Here is a 14,578-nt window from a genome sequence, read left to right on the forward strand (position 1 = left end):
GGTTCCTATGGGTTTGAGAAAATCCCATAGGCATTAAACACAAAAATAGCCTAGAACACACATAGCACAAATGCCTAAGAGTGGGGAAAAAAAAGAGTCTCACTCTTAGCAGGTAAAAAGAAACAAACCCTTCAAATCCAGCAAAGTTGCTGGGGGACTCTATAGGTAAGGGAAATTAGCCATAGAATGAGAATTCTCCTTAACACAGGCCATGACAGGGAAGGCAGTGTGGGAACAAAAGGGGAAATTACAAGTAGGCAAGGTGTCCAAGCCCGGTAAATCTCAACCGGCTGGGGCTTAGACCGACGAATTGAGGGGCGACTCTCCTCGTCGGAAGAAGTCCAAGCGCTCTCGGTCTCGTAGTTGTTCCTGCCACTATTTGTCTTAATCGAAGGGAAGGCACCGCCAGTCGCCTTTCTCGTCTTTGTCAGGCGGTTGCCCCAAGAGGGTGACATGCCCTTACAAAACATCGACACCGGCGGATTGGAAAGCTTTCCGGATGGAGTTGCTTGATATTTTTGAGACAGGGCAAGGCTCCGTCTGCGCCTTCTGTTGGAGCCGGCAAGGAGCGGTCTCGAACCAATATTCGTGCGCCCTCAAGCCCGGGTACTCTGCGTGATTCCCATAGAGAGCCCTCGAGGCCTTGTGACAAGGGGTCGAAGGAACACTCAAAGCGGAGAGAGGGGTAATGGTTTCCGACTTAGTCGAGGCCTTCGAAGCAATCGACTCAGTCGTTGGCGCCGGTTGCTTCTTCGACACCTGTCAGGACTTCAGCGCCATTGTCGATGCCAAAGCCATCGACACCAATGGGTCCTATTTTACCGGCTCAGCCTGTTGACCCTCCTAGAAAGGCACAGAACTGAATGCCCACTGCTTGCTGTGCTCTCAAACTGATTTACTAACAGAAAACTCAAGATGGAAGACAGTTGCAAATATAGATCGGTCTGTGTGGCTGTGTTTATTAGTAAAAGGCAATCGAGCAATGTTTGCAATTTAACAAAGTTCCTGTATTGTAACATCTGCTGAATTAACATCCACTGTTTGCCAAATTTGGTGCATACATCACATATGTTGAGACCTTGCAAAGCGTCCGTCCCAAGCAAAGCATGATTTGCATGTATAGGAAGTTGTATCACAAATAACTGACAGTTTCTTAACAATTGTGCGTGCAAAACATAAACGGAAACTTCTGATTTTTTTTTTGATTTTTTGATTTATTTTTTTTTAAAGCAAATTCAATTCATCAGCGCAACAGTGACATGCAAGAACACAAGCTTTCCAAATGTATGCCCGCACCATCTGGAGACAATGCAATTGAAATCTTTTACCGGTCTATTACTGCCGAAATTCATAATCTTATCGATGGCAAGTCCAAACTTTTTACTAGCAACAAAAGTAACCTCACGAAACTTGAAAGGATTGCCTTAAAAGACCTAGCAGAGGACCCGTAAATAACCATTAAAGAGGCAGACAAAGGTGGCAATATTGTGGTACTTACAGACGTGATTATATTGAAATGGCTAAAGAGCACCTCTCGACACCAGGGTGCTATCAAAAACTTGACTCTAACCCATCAGCTCACACTGTTATGAAATTACAGATGCTAATTCAACATTGGTACGCCAAAAGCTTTCCTAATAAGACCGAAACCAGAGATGCCAGCAGTGTACTTTTTACCGAAGTGCACAAAACATATCCGCATTTACCATCGGTATGTCCAATAATGAGTGGACAAGGAGGGGCAACGGAGGGACTGGCAGAGTATATTGACTCGGCTATCAAACATTTAGTACCTTTGATACCAGAGTACCTGAAATACACCACACGCACACACACTCCAAATTCTCAATCAACTCACCTGGCAAAAGCATTACTATTTAGTGACTCTAGATGTTGAAGCTCTATATACCTCGATTCAACATCAGTTAGTATTGGACCCAATATATCACACCCTCAGGACATTTTCGGCATCAAACACAATGCATGTAGAAATCAAGTTTTCTTCAATTTACTCTTAATCATAATCGGTTCCTATTCAACAATGAATATTATCCTCAAATTAAGGGTATTGCAATGGGCGCAAAATACGCATTGAAATCAGCCAACTCCACCTGTAGGCTTGCAATATTTTCGTACACTCTATGGGAGTGCATCTCATTGGCGGCTGATGGCTTCCTGGCTCTTGTTAAAGATGGCAAGGAAGCCATGTGTGAGTCCCTCCAGTCTGGATTGGATTCTGTGGATAGTATCAGCAGATCCATGGCCACGAGCACTGTGATACGCAGGTTTTCGTGGTTGCGGAAGTCGGGTTTTGCACCTGATATGCAGGCTCGTCTTCTCAACATGCCATTTGACGGGTCTCATCTTTTTGGCAGCAAGGCTGACAAGAGCCATGAGAAGTTGCAGACCTCTAAGGCGGCGGCCAAGTCTTTAGGTGCTGCGGTTAGGCAACCTCAGCCTTTTCGTGCTAGTGGACAACCTTGGAGGGGTAGATCCTTTCTTTATTACTCCTCATTTGGAAAGGCGATAGGAATGGCCAGTCAAAGGGGTGGACGGTGGACGAGGTAGAGGTGCCAAGTTAGCTCCAGCAGCGGCCTGTGTGCCATCGGCCTCTGCAACAGCCGCTTAAAAACTGCTCTGAAGGCTTCAGTCACAATTCACAAGTGGGGGGCAGGTTGTCTCAGCATCTCGAAGAATTGCAAGCCATTACTTCAGATGCGTGGGCTCTGGAAACAATATCCCACGACTACTGCCTTCCCTTTATCAAGAAGCCTCAGACCAATCCACCGGGGAAACGCTCTTTGAGGATTCCGGGTCCTCTCTTTGTGCAGGAAATTTTAACCCTGATAGAGAGAGGCGCTGTAGAACCAGTGCCTGTAGCGGAGAGGAACAAGGGTTGGTATTCCCCATATTTTTTGATTCCCAAAAAGGACAGGGGACTGAGACCCATCTTGGACTTGAGATACTTTAACAAGTTCCTCAGGAAGGACAAGTTCAAGATGGTCACTCCTTTCTCAGATCCTTCAGGCCCTCCAACTTCAGGATTGGTTGGTGTCATTGGACCTTCAGGATGCTCATTTCCATGTGCCGATCCATCCGAAGCACAGGAAATACCTGAGGTTTGCTGTTGACCTACGGCCTGAGGGTATTCACCAAACTGATGGTGGGTAGTGGCAGCGCATCTCAGGAGACGGGGGATTTACGTCTACCCCTGCCTGGACGATTGGCTGATCAGGGCGTTCTCCCGAACAAGCCTTGGATCATCTCGACATTACCTCCCACTCCCTTCACAGACTGGGCTTCTCCCTCAATTTCAAGAAGTCCCATATGACACCTTCCCAACAGCTCCAGTACATCGGGGCTGTTTTGGACACTTGCTTGGGAAAGTGCTCAGCGCCCAAGGTGAGGGCTCAAGACATTCTCCAGAGGGCTCTGAAATTCCAGCATGCCCAAAATCTTCCGGCCTTCGAGTTCTTGGGGTTGCTTGGCCTCATGGCAATCCTGCATTTTCCTGGTGCCAGAGGCCCGCTTGAGGATGACTACTGCTGTGCAGTTATGGTATTGGGCTATTCAAGAAGGAATTTCCCTATCTGCGGTTCACCGGCCGGGGAGGAGAACACTTAGGCGGATGCTCTGAGCAGGCAGAGCAGTCTCCCACGAGTGGGAACTAGCTCAGGAAGTCCTTCAGGAGATCTTTGCCCATTGGGGGACCCCTCAAGTGGATCTGTTCGCGCCCGGTGTCAACCAGAAGCGCACGCTATACTGCTCAAGGGAATTTCCTCCGAGAGGAGCTCTAGGAGACGCGTTTGTGGTGGACTGGGAGTTTCCACTCCTGTATGAGTTTCCTCCAGTTCCCGTCATTCCTCAAGTAATCGTGAGGTTCGGAAACTGCATGATCCTCATTGCCCCGGTTTGGGCCAGCAGAACCTTCTGGATGTGTCCATTTGTCCTCCGATATGTGTTCCACTAAGGGAGGATCTTCTCTTGCGAGAGGAGGGTCGAGTTCTCCGTCCAGAGGTCAATACTCAATGAGGTACAAGGATTAGGCCCTTTCGGATGACGTGATGGAGGTGTTGCTTTCGGCTAAGAGGCCAGCAACAAAGTCTTTGTATCGTTGCCATTGGAATACGTTTTGTGACTGGTGCAGAGACCGGAATGTTGATCCTTTTCAATGTACAACACCAGAGGTTCTATCCTTTCTGCCTTCCTTGGCACATCAAGGTTTGCAAGTTGGTATCATTAAGGGTTACCTGGCAGCGCTGTCAATTTTTAAACGCTCATCAGAGGAATGTTCCTATTTTAAGATCCCTTTGGTCACTCGGTTTCTAAAAGGGCTCACAAATGTGTTCCCACCTTCTACGTTCCAGGTTCCGGTATGGGACCTCAACTTGATTCTAAAATTCCTGATGAGTGCTCCTTTTGAACCATTGCACTCATGCCCTTTGAGATGGTTGACCTTTAAAACCATCCTGTTGGTTGCTCTTACATCTGCAAGAAGAGTGAGCGAAGTTGCAAGCATTTTCTTCCAAGCCACCCTTTGCTATATTCCACAAGGACTGGGTTGTGTTGAGGGTGAAGCCCTCCTTTTTGCCTAAGGCTGTTTCAGAGATTCCCCTAGGGCAAAAGATTGTGCTACCAGCATTCTATATCCTCCTCCGCATCCTAGTAAGGATGAGGAAAGGCTACATCGGTTGGAACCTAGGAGGGCGTTAAGCTTTTATGTGTCCAGGATGTCCAAATTGAGAGTGGATGACCATCTATTTTTGGGGTATACGGGACACACTGTCTAGGTGGATCATCCTAGCTATTTCTGAATGCTACAGGCTGGCAGGCAAGGACCCTCCTAAGGGTTTACGTGCTCATTCCACCAGAGGCATGGCCACTTGGTCTGCCCTGCAGAGAGGTGTCCTTAATAAAAACATCTGTGATCCTGCAACATGGTCATCCATACACCCGTTCACCAAGCATTACTCTTTGGATACTTCCCACACTCAGGATGTCGCTTTTGGCAAGGCAGTCCTTTATTCTGCCTTTTTAGTAAAAAAAAGAAAATTCTGCATGACTAAATTCTCACCCTCTTATAATGGATACTGCTTTGGGAGTCTGTCAAAGATGAGGAATAAATTGGAGGACACAATCCATTTGAAGAACAAGTTACTTACCCCTGGTAAGGTTCTTTCGACAGGATGTTCCGCCAACGTATTCCTCATCGGCCTCCTAGCCTAGCCCTCTTTTGAATTTCCCATGCTACTACAGCTTTCGTTCCCACAAGGCTGTGTACAGTCCTGCCCGTGCTTTTGGCCAACTTTGACACACGAAGAGGGGGGGGACAGATCTGAGGTCAACGGGCTCCATGTGTGCTACTTATAACATCTGATGACGTAGCTGTCGACGGAGGCTTTCGAGGGACATCGACTCGACGCAGGGCGTCCTCTGCCGAAAAAGTTTGCCGAAGCTGGGCATTACATGTCAAAGATGAGGAATATGTTGGAGGAACATCCAGTCGAAAAAACGTTACCAGGGGTAGGTCACTTGTTCCTCTCAAGCATGGGTCTGGCATGGATTCACATGCAAACCCTCCCGCCTTCCCCTCTGTGGCTCTTCTTGGCTCATACTGCCACTTTACGTGCTTACCAAATTGGAAGATGGCCACCAGGGCTGAGGCTAACAGAGGACTGTCATTGGATGGGGCAGTATGACCCAGAGGACAGCGATTGGTTTAGAGGAGAAATACAGTTTCAAAGTGAAAGTGAAACTGTTTTTTCTTTTTACTGAGGATTCCCAGCCTGGCGACAGGGAATATTCATGAGCATGTGAATCCATGCCAGACCCCATGCTGGAGAACAATAGTTACAGGTAAGTAACTTAAACCTTCCCGCCACGGAAAGGCATGCAACTCGCACACGTTTTCAGCAGCAGAAAGCTGCTCTGTGGTGGGCACTAGAGCGATAATGGTGGTGTTCAGTTAATTATCTGCATCAAACGGGCTTGAATGCCATACCGGCTGGATTGACAGTCCAGCTTTTCCAAACTGAAGGTGGGTTTTGATATTTGCCTTCTTTTAAGCTTTAAGTTCATAGTACTTTGACTGCATCACTGCAATGATCTCCCAAATAAGGCAAAACACTGTTGGTTGAAAGAGATGCTAGTGTTTGTAGGGCAGATATTATAAGGAATCTGTGTGATCACTGCTCCGCCCTTAATTCCGCCGACAAATGTCGACTACCATTATTTTGCGGCGCAGTGATCAGATAGTTCACTGTGGCCCAAATCCCCCTACACCACTCCCCCCTGGCACCTTACCCTAATGGTGGCACACACGGAAGTGTGCCACTGACTTCCCTCGATCCCTGCGGCGTCAGTTCCCACCCACTTAAATGGGTCAGCGCTAGTGCTGCAGGGGCCCTTTTTTCATTTTTTTTTTCCATTAAACTTTCTTGTCCCCCATTCTCCATTTAACAGAAGCGGGGGACACCCCTGTATCCACGCACCCATTACCACGACGAAGAGGAGCGCGGGGCACCCCTGCTAAACCAGCTTCCTTTAGTTGCAGTAATGGGGGGTCGACATTTTTTTACCACGCAAAGGCGCAGGAATCATACCAGGCGACAGTCTTGTCACAGTAATGGTACAATTCCATGATAAGCGGACTATTCTCTTTGAAAATGGTATTCCTTGGACACGTGGCATTCTGATGGTGCCTTGATACACTGGCTCCTGTGGAGTAGCTAATCACAGGGAGTTTTTCATTTTCACCGTTTGGAAAGATAAAAGGTCCCCCTATTACAAGTGCTCCTGATGTTGTATCTATACAGTGTAATTATTTTGTTAATCCAGCTAACTTTTTTTTTTTCCTTGCCCCATAGGTTGCCTTTCACATTTATAACAAAGGAAGTTACAAACGCAACATGCGACTGCCTTCTGTCGCAGGCTGAACAAGCAGAGAAGACCGGGAAATCGAAGGCAGCAGCAGAGCGCATGATCCTTGAGGAATTTGGTCGGTGTCTGATGAGGGTTATTAACTCTGCAGGAAAGGCCAAACATGACTCATTTTGCTGACTTGCGCAATAACGTCTCCTCTAAGACTGGATGTGATGCCCAAAACAAAGGGGTCCTCCCAGAGTACACAGAACTTAATCTTCGTTGTACAGCAGAAGGAGGATTGGTTTTGTTCCTCCGTCGATGTGGTGCTTTTCGAATTGACTTGTGAAGCAAATTGAAGCAAGAAGGCTTTTTTTGGGCAAGATCCCTTAAAATATACCGCCCTATAAGTTTGTCAAACCTGCCTCTGGCGATCTCAGCAGAGACATTCGAAAAGGATCCTATGGGCAGATTAGTTAGTTGTGTCCCACCCAAAAAACCTAGAGTTGTCAAAGTACTGTAATGTAAAAGATGTATTTATCAGCACTGTACTCAAACAGATGGCACTAGAAGAGAAAATGACAAACCATGTAATTTCTTGTACACTAACTATACAGCATTATTAATTTACATGTTTGTTGAAGTAAAATGTTTTATCATAAAGTACAATATTTATAGATCTAAAAAGTTTTAGTGATACCATGTAAATGTTGCTCATAGAATATACAAATAATTTTGCCTATATATGAAATGGCTGGTAATTCACAGCATTTTTTAATGTTCAATTATTGAGGAAATATTTTTAACTTGGGTAATAGTGTTTATAATTTCCCTTAAAAACATTTTTGGGGGGGGATTAGAGCAGTAAAAGCCCTATCAGTTGTTTTTAGATGCAAATCAGCATGCAATGGTGTTCGGTATAAGAAGCGAGTACTCAAACCTCTTTATTATCAGAGTATAGCAATGTACATGAGGATGACCATTTAGATTGCAAGCGCTTAAAAGGACAATCATTTGTCTGATGCAGATAAAACCTCTACAGGTATTACATACAAGCTTAACTATTTGACAAGCTCAACATGTGCAGCCAGCGCTTTTTATGAGAATGCATGTTCTGTAACCTTCACCAGGTCTCTCGGTGTGCGTGCCTTTTCTGTAAATAGATTGTAGGCAAAAATAATTGCAGAATACATTTTGTTGGAAAACAAACACAACTGGACGACTTGTTCAAAGAAAGCATTTTTTTCAGCTGGTGATTTTTTTCTTTTTTTTTTATTTTTTTTTAACTTGTGAATGAAAAAATGATTTCTCTTGCTATGACTTTTTTTTGGCATGTAATCATGTGAGCAGTAACAAATTGGATAGAAATAAATGTTCATAAATATGAGCCCGAAACACATTACCACAACCTTTCACCCTTTGCAACCAAAATGTACCCACATGGGTTTCATTTTCCCTAAAGGAAGTAACTTGTCTTCTGTGTTCCTGAATTTCGATGGTCACGGGCAAAATCAAAACTTATGTTTGCAGCACTGAGTCTCTAGAGGCGTTGCTATGCCACTGGTGCAAACAATAAAATCGCATTTTACTCGAGCTGCAGATTCGTATTATAATCCCTCATCATGGCAAGTGTTAAGCATGTGTATAACCCCATACTCCTCTTCCCTGTGTAGATTACTATTTGCAAATGCATTCACTCTCTGGCATAGGGTTGCTTATGATAACCGTGCACATTTGGGCTGCAGCCTAGAACTTCACTGGAGTGGGCTAGTAGATTGTACTAATGTCCTAGTAAGAAAAGGTAGTGCATGGGCGGTATGTGGTGCAACAGGGGGGTATTTGGATATATTCTATCCACCGCCTTCCGCAAACAAGTGATTTGTGCAGATGTGCCTCCCACAGAGGAACAATATATGCATATTTCATTAAGTGTGCATTACTTTTTATTGTGTTAGATGGAAATATTTGACTTTTCACGGGCTAAGCATTCCACGGCAAACGCCACCGGCACAATATTATTTCAGGTGCGCGTTAGGACAAGAGTTTTCCAGGTGCATGTTTGGACGGTTCATGCTTTTGGGTAGATTCTTGCTCTTGCACAGATTGATGTTACTATTCCATGTTTTGCTGTTAATGCACAAACAGCAGTGGTTGAAAGTTGAAAAAAAATAAACATTTAATGTCATCATTTACCTGAATTACAAATAGTATATCAGTTTAATGAATATAGCCATAAATGCATCTCCTGTAGGAAACCTACATTTAATTTCTTTTATAAATAACCAGTGGATAACTGATCTTATGCTGTTATGCCTGCTCGATGGAGAGACTAGGGACATGCGTACAACTCCTTTGCCTCATTAAAGGAACATATGGCACATAATGTACCTGTTGTGTGTCCTCTCATGCACGTATATTGACTGCACCTATGGGTTAATGTTGCCCTGAAATAAGTTGCCGGCTGTCGCAGACAGAGGGCTGTATTGTTGAAAAAAATGTTGACTTCTCAATGGGCATTGAGTCAGTGGCTAATATCTTTTTTTTGTACCAAATAGTGATGCAAAATTGCTCTGACTTGATTAACATGTTTATTTTTCAAGTTTGCATTTTTAAATGCATGAACGCTGTAATATTTACATTTGTTTATGAAAGGATTTGCCTGACATTTTTCACCTTAGTTCGAAGAGGTATCCCATTGCTGATAGACATCAGTTATCCATATGAAGCTCTTTGAAGAGAGGAGTCAGTCTGCGTTTAATTTGGTGCTGCAGTACATGAGGAATTTTATTAGAAGGGAGCCATTTTCCCAAATATGTATTTTGTCATCCGGCTCCTTCAGTCAGCGAATGTAATTTTGATCTTAGCACTAAAACCATGAATAATCTGATCCTATTTATTGCAAAGCTTTTTCACAGTAGCATTTTCTGGGTTATCTTCCTTCACATCCATAAATGTGTACTGTTTGAAGCAAAAGTTGTTCCAAGTATCCACAACAAAATTGTCAATGTTTTCCTGTGAAACGATATTCCATAGTATTTTTACATTTAGCATCCAGTGAAAAGCGGATAAGTTTTCAATGTTTAAGCTCATCTAGGACAGTGTTATAGCAAAGTCCTGCTGTAGGATCAAATGTGTCCTTTATTTTTAGCCCAAGTTAAAAAAATATAATACACAACACTGTAAACACTAATGTTGCTTTATTAGCAGTATTTACTATCCTAATGTTAGGCTTGTGTTTGTTCCTTTGCATATGGCTGTTGCTCTCACACAGGCGACTGTTCCTCGCCAGATATGAACGGGATCAGTACACAGAAAAAAGTTGACCGGGTATCCGAAAATGTCCTTATTGAAATCCTGATTTGATTTCTTCAAAAGTTGATGCAAATGGATCAAAAGATTTGCCAGAATGATTATACAAGTTCCTTTTGTAGACTTTGTCGTCCGCCTGCACCTATTGAACAGCAGAGTAAAAATTTCATACCACTTTTTACAGTTCTGTAGATGCACAACAGTAGTAAATTGACCTTTAATCCAAGCAGCGTGTTGCGCTATCTGTATCCCTAACAAAATAATTTTCAAATGCATCGAAGAGCAATCTTGTGCCAGCAGGTGGACTTTTTCCAATGTCCAGCCAGTAATTGCCACGCTATTTGCTGGGGTTACGTTTGGAATTTGTAGAGCTTTAACCGTGTTAGAATTCAGAAATTCTTGAACATGATCATTGTTTTTATTTTAATACATGGTTGAATGAATTTGTAAATTCTTATGTATTTGTTCTAGTAACCGGCAATACAGTTTGAAGGAGGAAAACTTCTGTGATTGCCAGTTTAACTGCAAGTCCCAAATGATTTAGGAAGCAGTAATGATTAAATGCTGATAAACCTACCCTCTTGCCAAGTTCTGATCTGACCAGCCCATCCTTGTGCTTTTTATTGCACACTGATCTTTTGTGGCTTGTGGTGTATTTGTACAGGACAGCAGAGGCCTGAGGTGTATCTGTAGATTCTGTTTTTTTGCTTCAGAACTCACCCGTATTCTTTCTGGTCCCCTTATGGCTTTTACCCCGCCTTCAGCTAAGTATCCAAACATATTTTTTTTCCTGCTGATTTACTTCCTAAACCAGGAATAAGCTTATTCTTTGTCTTTGGAGTTTTCTGTGCCTTAACTTTTTACATAATATAATCAGACATTTTGTTGTGGGCCAGTTGATTTGTATTTGAATATCTGAGGCACAATTTAGTAGCAGTCATGTATTCTGAAATTGTTATGGCAGGTGTCCTGCTTACAGTTTGCGCACCACATGTTTTTAACTTGAGCTGGCCAGTGCCAATAATTTAAGCGTACATATTCTACTTTTTCTTCTCTTTATTTCACGTAGTGCAATCCTTAAAGGATCATTTTGTTATGTCTTTTCATAAGCCGAGTAACCATTACAAATGATGAATATGACAAAAATGTGTGGACACCCCTCCTAACTGCATGCTCTAAGAGATGCATATACATATGTTCCTTGGCACATAAATGTCCTGCAAGCAAATAACAAAACTCACTTGTGAAGAGTTACTACTTGGGCTATCATGTTGGGTCACATTTTAATCACTTAATTTTATAACACAACTGATAAACACCAATCCATTTAGTCAAACCTTTACTTATGGTCCTTATTAAGCTGCATTTTGTAGAAATGATGGTGCTTCCCCATTCCCTCCAGCAATGAGATATATCCAAGAGGTGTAGGAAAAATGTTTCCAACTGTATGAAACTAATTTAAATGCTGCACTTGCCCATTCATTGAGGATTTTGTTTGGAGCTAACAAGCTATGTCTGCGATACGAGAATGGCAGGGCTTGCTTCTAGTTTTGGACATCAATGGCGATGTATATTTATGACGAGCACTCTAAGTTTGAATTGCTGGGCGTACTTATTGGCGGGTATCCTGAGAAGGGCAAGGTGTTGCTTCATGATGGAGTCCCGGCCAAGTCTGCATCAGTATGTATGTAGTTGGAATATATTTTTTGATTAGATGGTTTAGACTTGTTTATTTCCAATATGATTTGAAGCATGTTTCACTTCCTGTATAACGATCAATAAGGATCTGTTATTCAAAAATGACATTGGCCCCTCAAAATGTATCCACATCCTCTTAAATGAACTGCTGAAAAGGTTCCAACACGTTATTCTCTACAAGTCTGTGTAATGTTTTCTGAATCACTCTGTAGAGCATTGTAAGTGCAGTATAATGCAAATATGTTATCTTGCACGTGGAATGCTGGGGTCTGGCAGAGAAAATCTTTAAGTATTCTATTAGATTTGAAAGACGGCACCTGGAAAACCTGTCAAATAACCCTTTGGGATATCTTTACCCTCAAAATGTCCTATTTCCCAGGTTGTCAAATATATTCAAACTATATTTTGTCGACCATTTTCTGAAATGGGATGCAGAAAGACCCCAACAAACTAAACTAAATGAACACTCATGCGCTTGCAACATTTCTCATCCGGGACTTTAGAATTTGGAGTCCCCCTGCGTCAGTGCTACAATAGGTTCACCAATGTTTCTATAATCATTGTTGCAAAAAGGGAACGATTGTTTGAATGAAAGATTTATTTTCTCATTTGATTTTCAGAGTTTAAGTACAGTAACTCTAAGTATCGAAGGTGCAGATCCTTTGCATACCTTTATCACACTGTATAGTTAGAAATGTATAAATGTACAATAGTTTAATATGTGATCAGGTTATTTTACAAGCAGACAAACAGCTTCTTTTTCTAGAACCAAAAGCTCTTGTTGCATTTTGTATATAGGCTGTGATTTATTTTATTTACACCCCTCCGTCTATTTATATGTTGTGCTGAATGTAATATTTGGATTCCACCTGTAGATGTATGTATGAATCCATTGTTTGAAAGTATTTTGCTTGTAAGGATTTGATGGTGCAGTTGGATGGCATTTTTTATCTGTTTCTGTGGAGCCATCTCATAAGGGTTTTAAGTGATTTTAACAAAACAAAAAATAAAGAATTACATTTTAACGAACCCAAAATAATCAAAAAATACCAATTTTCTTTTTCTTTTTTTGGTGGAGGGGGGTCGCCCCCAATCCCCTGGTTTCCCCATGTTTAAAACCCCACCCCAACCCAACCAGATTTAACCCCTTATCCCACCCCCACATATATTGTTTTTTAAAATGTTTTTTTTTTATTTGTTATAAGTGAATTCTTTATTTTTCGTTAGGTATAATCGCTGGATACCTCTCATAAGTATTAAGCTTGATTTTCCCATACTGTGTGCTGACTTTTATTTGAGCTTCCTTAGCCAATTGCATCAAAGCGCAGAACAAGAATGCTGGCCACGTTCACTGTTTATTTTAAATATATTAGGGAGAGGGATTCACTTTCTTATGCTAATACGGAAAAGTAGAAATTCCATTTATATTTAGGAGACTGGTTCAAGGAATATGTTGTACAAAAAAGGCAGGGAAATTAGAGAAAAATAAACATTTATACAATTCTGTACAGCATGGATGTATTTTCATCGTGAATGAAAAATGTATGCAGGACTTATCACTTTTACCTAATTTTTGCAGAAACACATTCTGTGCTGCGAGTAAATGAAAGGAAGAAAATAAACAGATCTGAAAGTATTGATTGCCAATTTACATGTTTGTGTTGAGTTTTTATTATGCTTGTGGTTCACAAAATCTGGCTATTTGAGAATTCCTTTTCGGCACTATATTTAGTGTCCGGTCGGCTATCTTTCTAGGTATCCAGAAATCGGGTGTGCTCCACAAAGGTGAATTCTCATTCTGCATAAACACACGCCTTCCCCGATATTTATCGGCCTATATTTTAGGAATTTAATTCCGTTCCAATACACTGTAGAGCATGTTGTCCTTGTGGCAAATCTAACATGAGATGATTAATATATAATAGAGGCTTCTAGTTGAGTCTTACTAGAGAAACAATGATAGGATGAGGGGGTAGTAGGGAATTGTAATTGGTGGAATAGTAGAAAGGTTTTATTGTAGAAGTATGTCAGCCACATGGATCTATTGCTTTACCTAGAATCACACGGGGTTGTGTGCATGTTTTATTTTTCTATTTGGGTGCGGTTGGGCACTGAAGAGATTACAACTCGGATTCTGAGGTCCGCAACATTGTACCATGTCTCTTCAGGGTTGCTTTAGTATTCAGTTATTTCCTACAGGTCCTACCCACCCTGGTGGGAGCAGTGGGGTGTCCTCAGCAAGATACCTTGTTAGCCGTTTCTGTGGCATTACCTTCTAAAGATTTCTCCAAGCTTTGTCCAAAAATGTCAACCAGCAGATAAACTTGGAATTCTTTACATTTTTTAAAAGCCCCAGTCTCTGCATTCCCAGCTGGCTTTGAAAGATAATTGTATTTCTTCATTATTTGCATAGATTCACATGCTATTGAATATTCGCACTCCTCAGACTGAGAGTCCTCGGTACCTTGAGAGAGAGGTTTACATGCACATGAACATGCAACTGCATCCACTTTAGTGCTCGCTCTACACCTTAGTTCTGGCCCTTTGTCCATTGGCCAATGAGCTGGTCAGCCTTTGAACTCTACCATGGAGGTAATTTTCATTTTCTTTCCTGTAGATCTTATGTTGAAAGTCATCCAGAGAAGCTCACGTTCATTCAACATTTTAATTTTTTGCTTCTCAATGAAGTCAATACTTTCTTTCATGCCCA

General features: G+C 42.2%; 1 protein-coding gene across 2 annotated transcripts in view; it reads left to right on the top strand.

Annotated features, from left to right (window-relative positions):
* LIN54 (lin-54 DREAM MuvB core complex component) overlaps positions 1–13,519 on the top strand; it is an 825,244-nt gene extending 811,725 nt beyond the window's left edge. For both annotated transcript variants that reach the window (XM_069626123.1, XM_069626122.1), the window contains one exon: positions 6,867–13,519. In XM_069626123.1, the coding sequence (XP_069482224.1) occupies positions 6,867–6,935 (69 nt within the window). In that variant the 3' untranslated portion in view covers positions 6,936–13,519. The remainder of the gene's footprint in view (positions 1–6,866) is intronic.
* The last annotated feature ends 1,059 nt before the right edge of the window (positions 13,520–14,578 follow it).

The sequence above is a fragment of the Ambystoma mexicanum genome, chromosome 6p (genome assembly GCF_040938575.1).
Source record: "Ambystoma mexicanum isolate Mex_15411 chromosome 6p, UKY_AmexF1_1, whole genome shotgun sequence".
NCBI lineage: Eukaryota > Metazoa > Chordata > Amphibia > Caudata > Ambystomatidae > Ambystoma > Ambystoma mexicanum.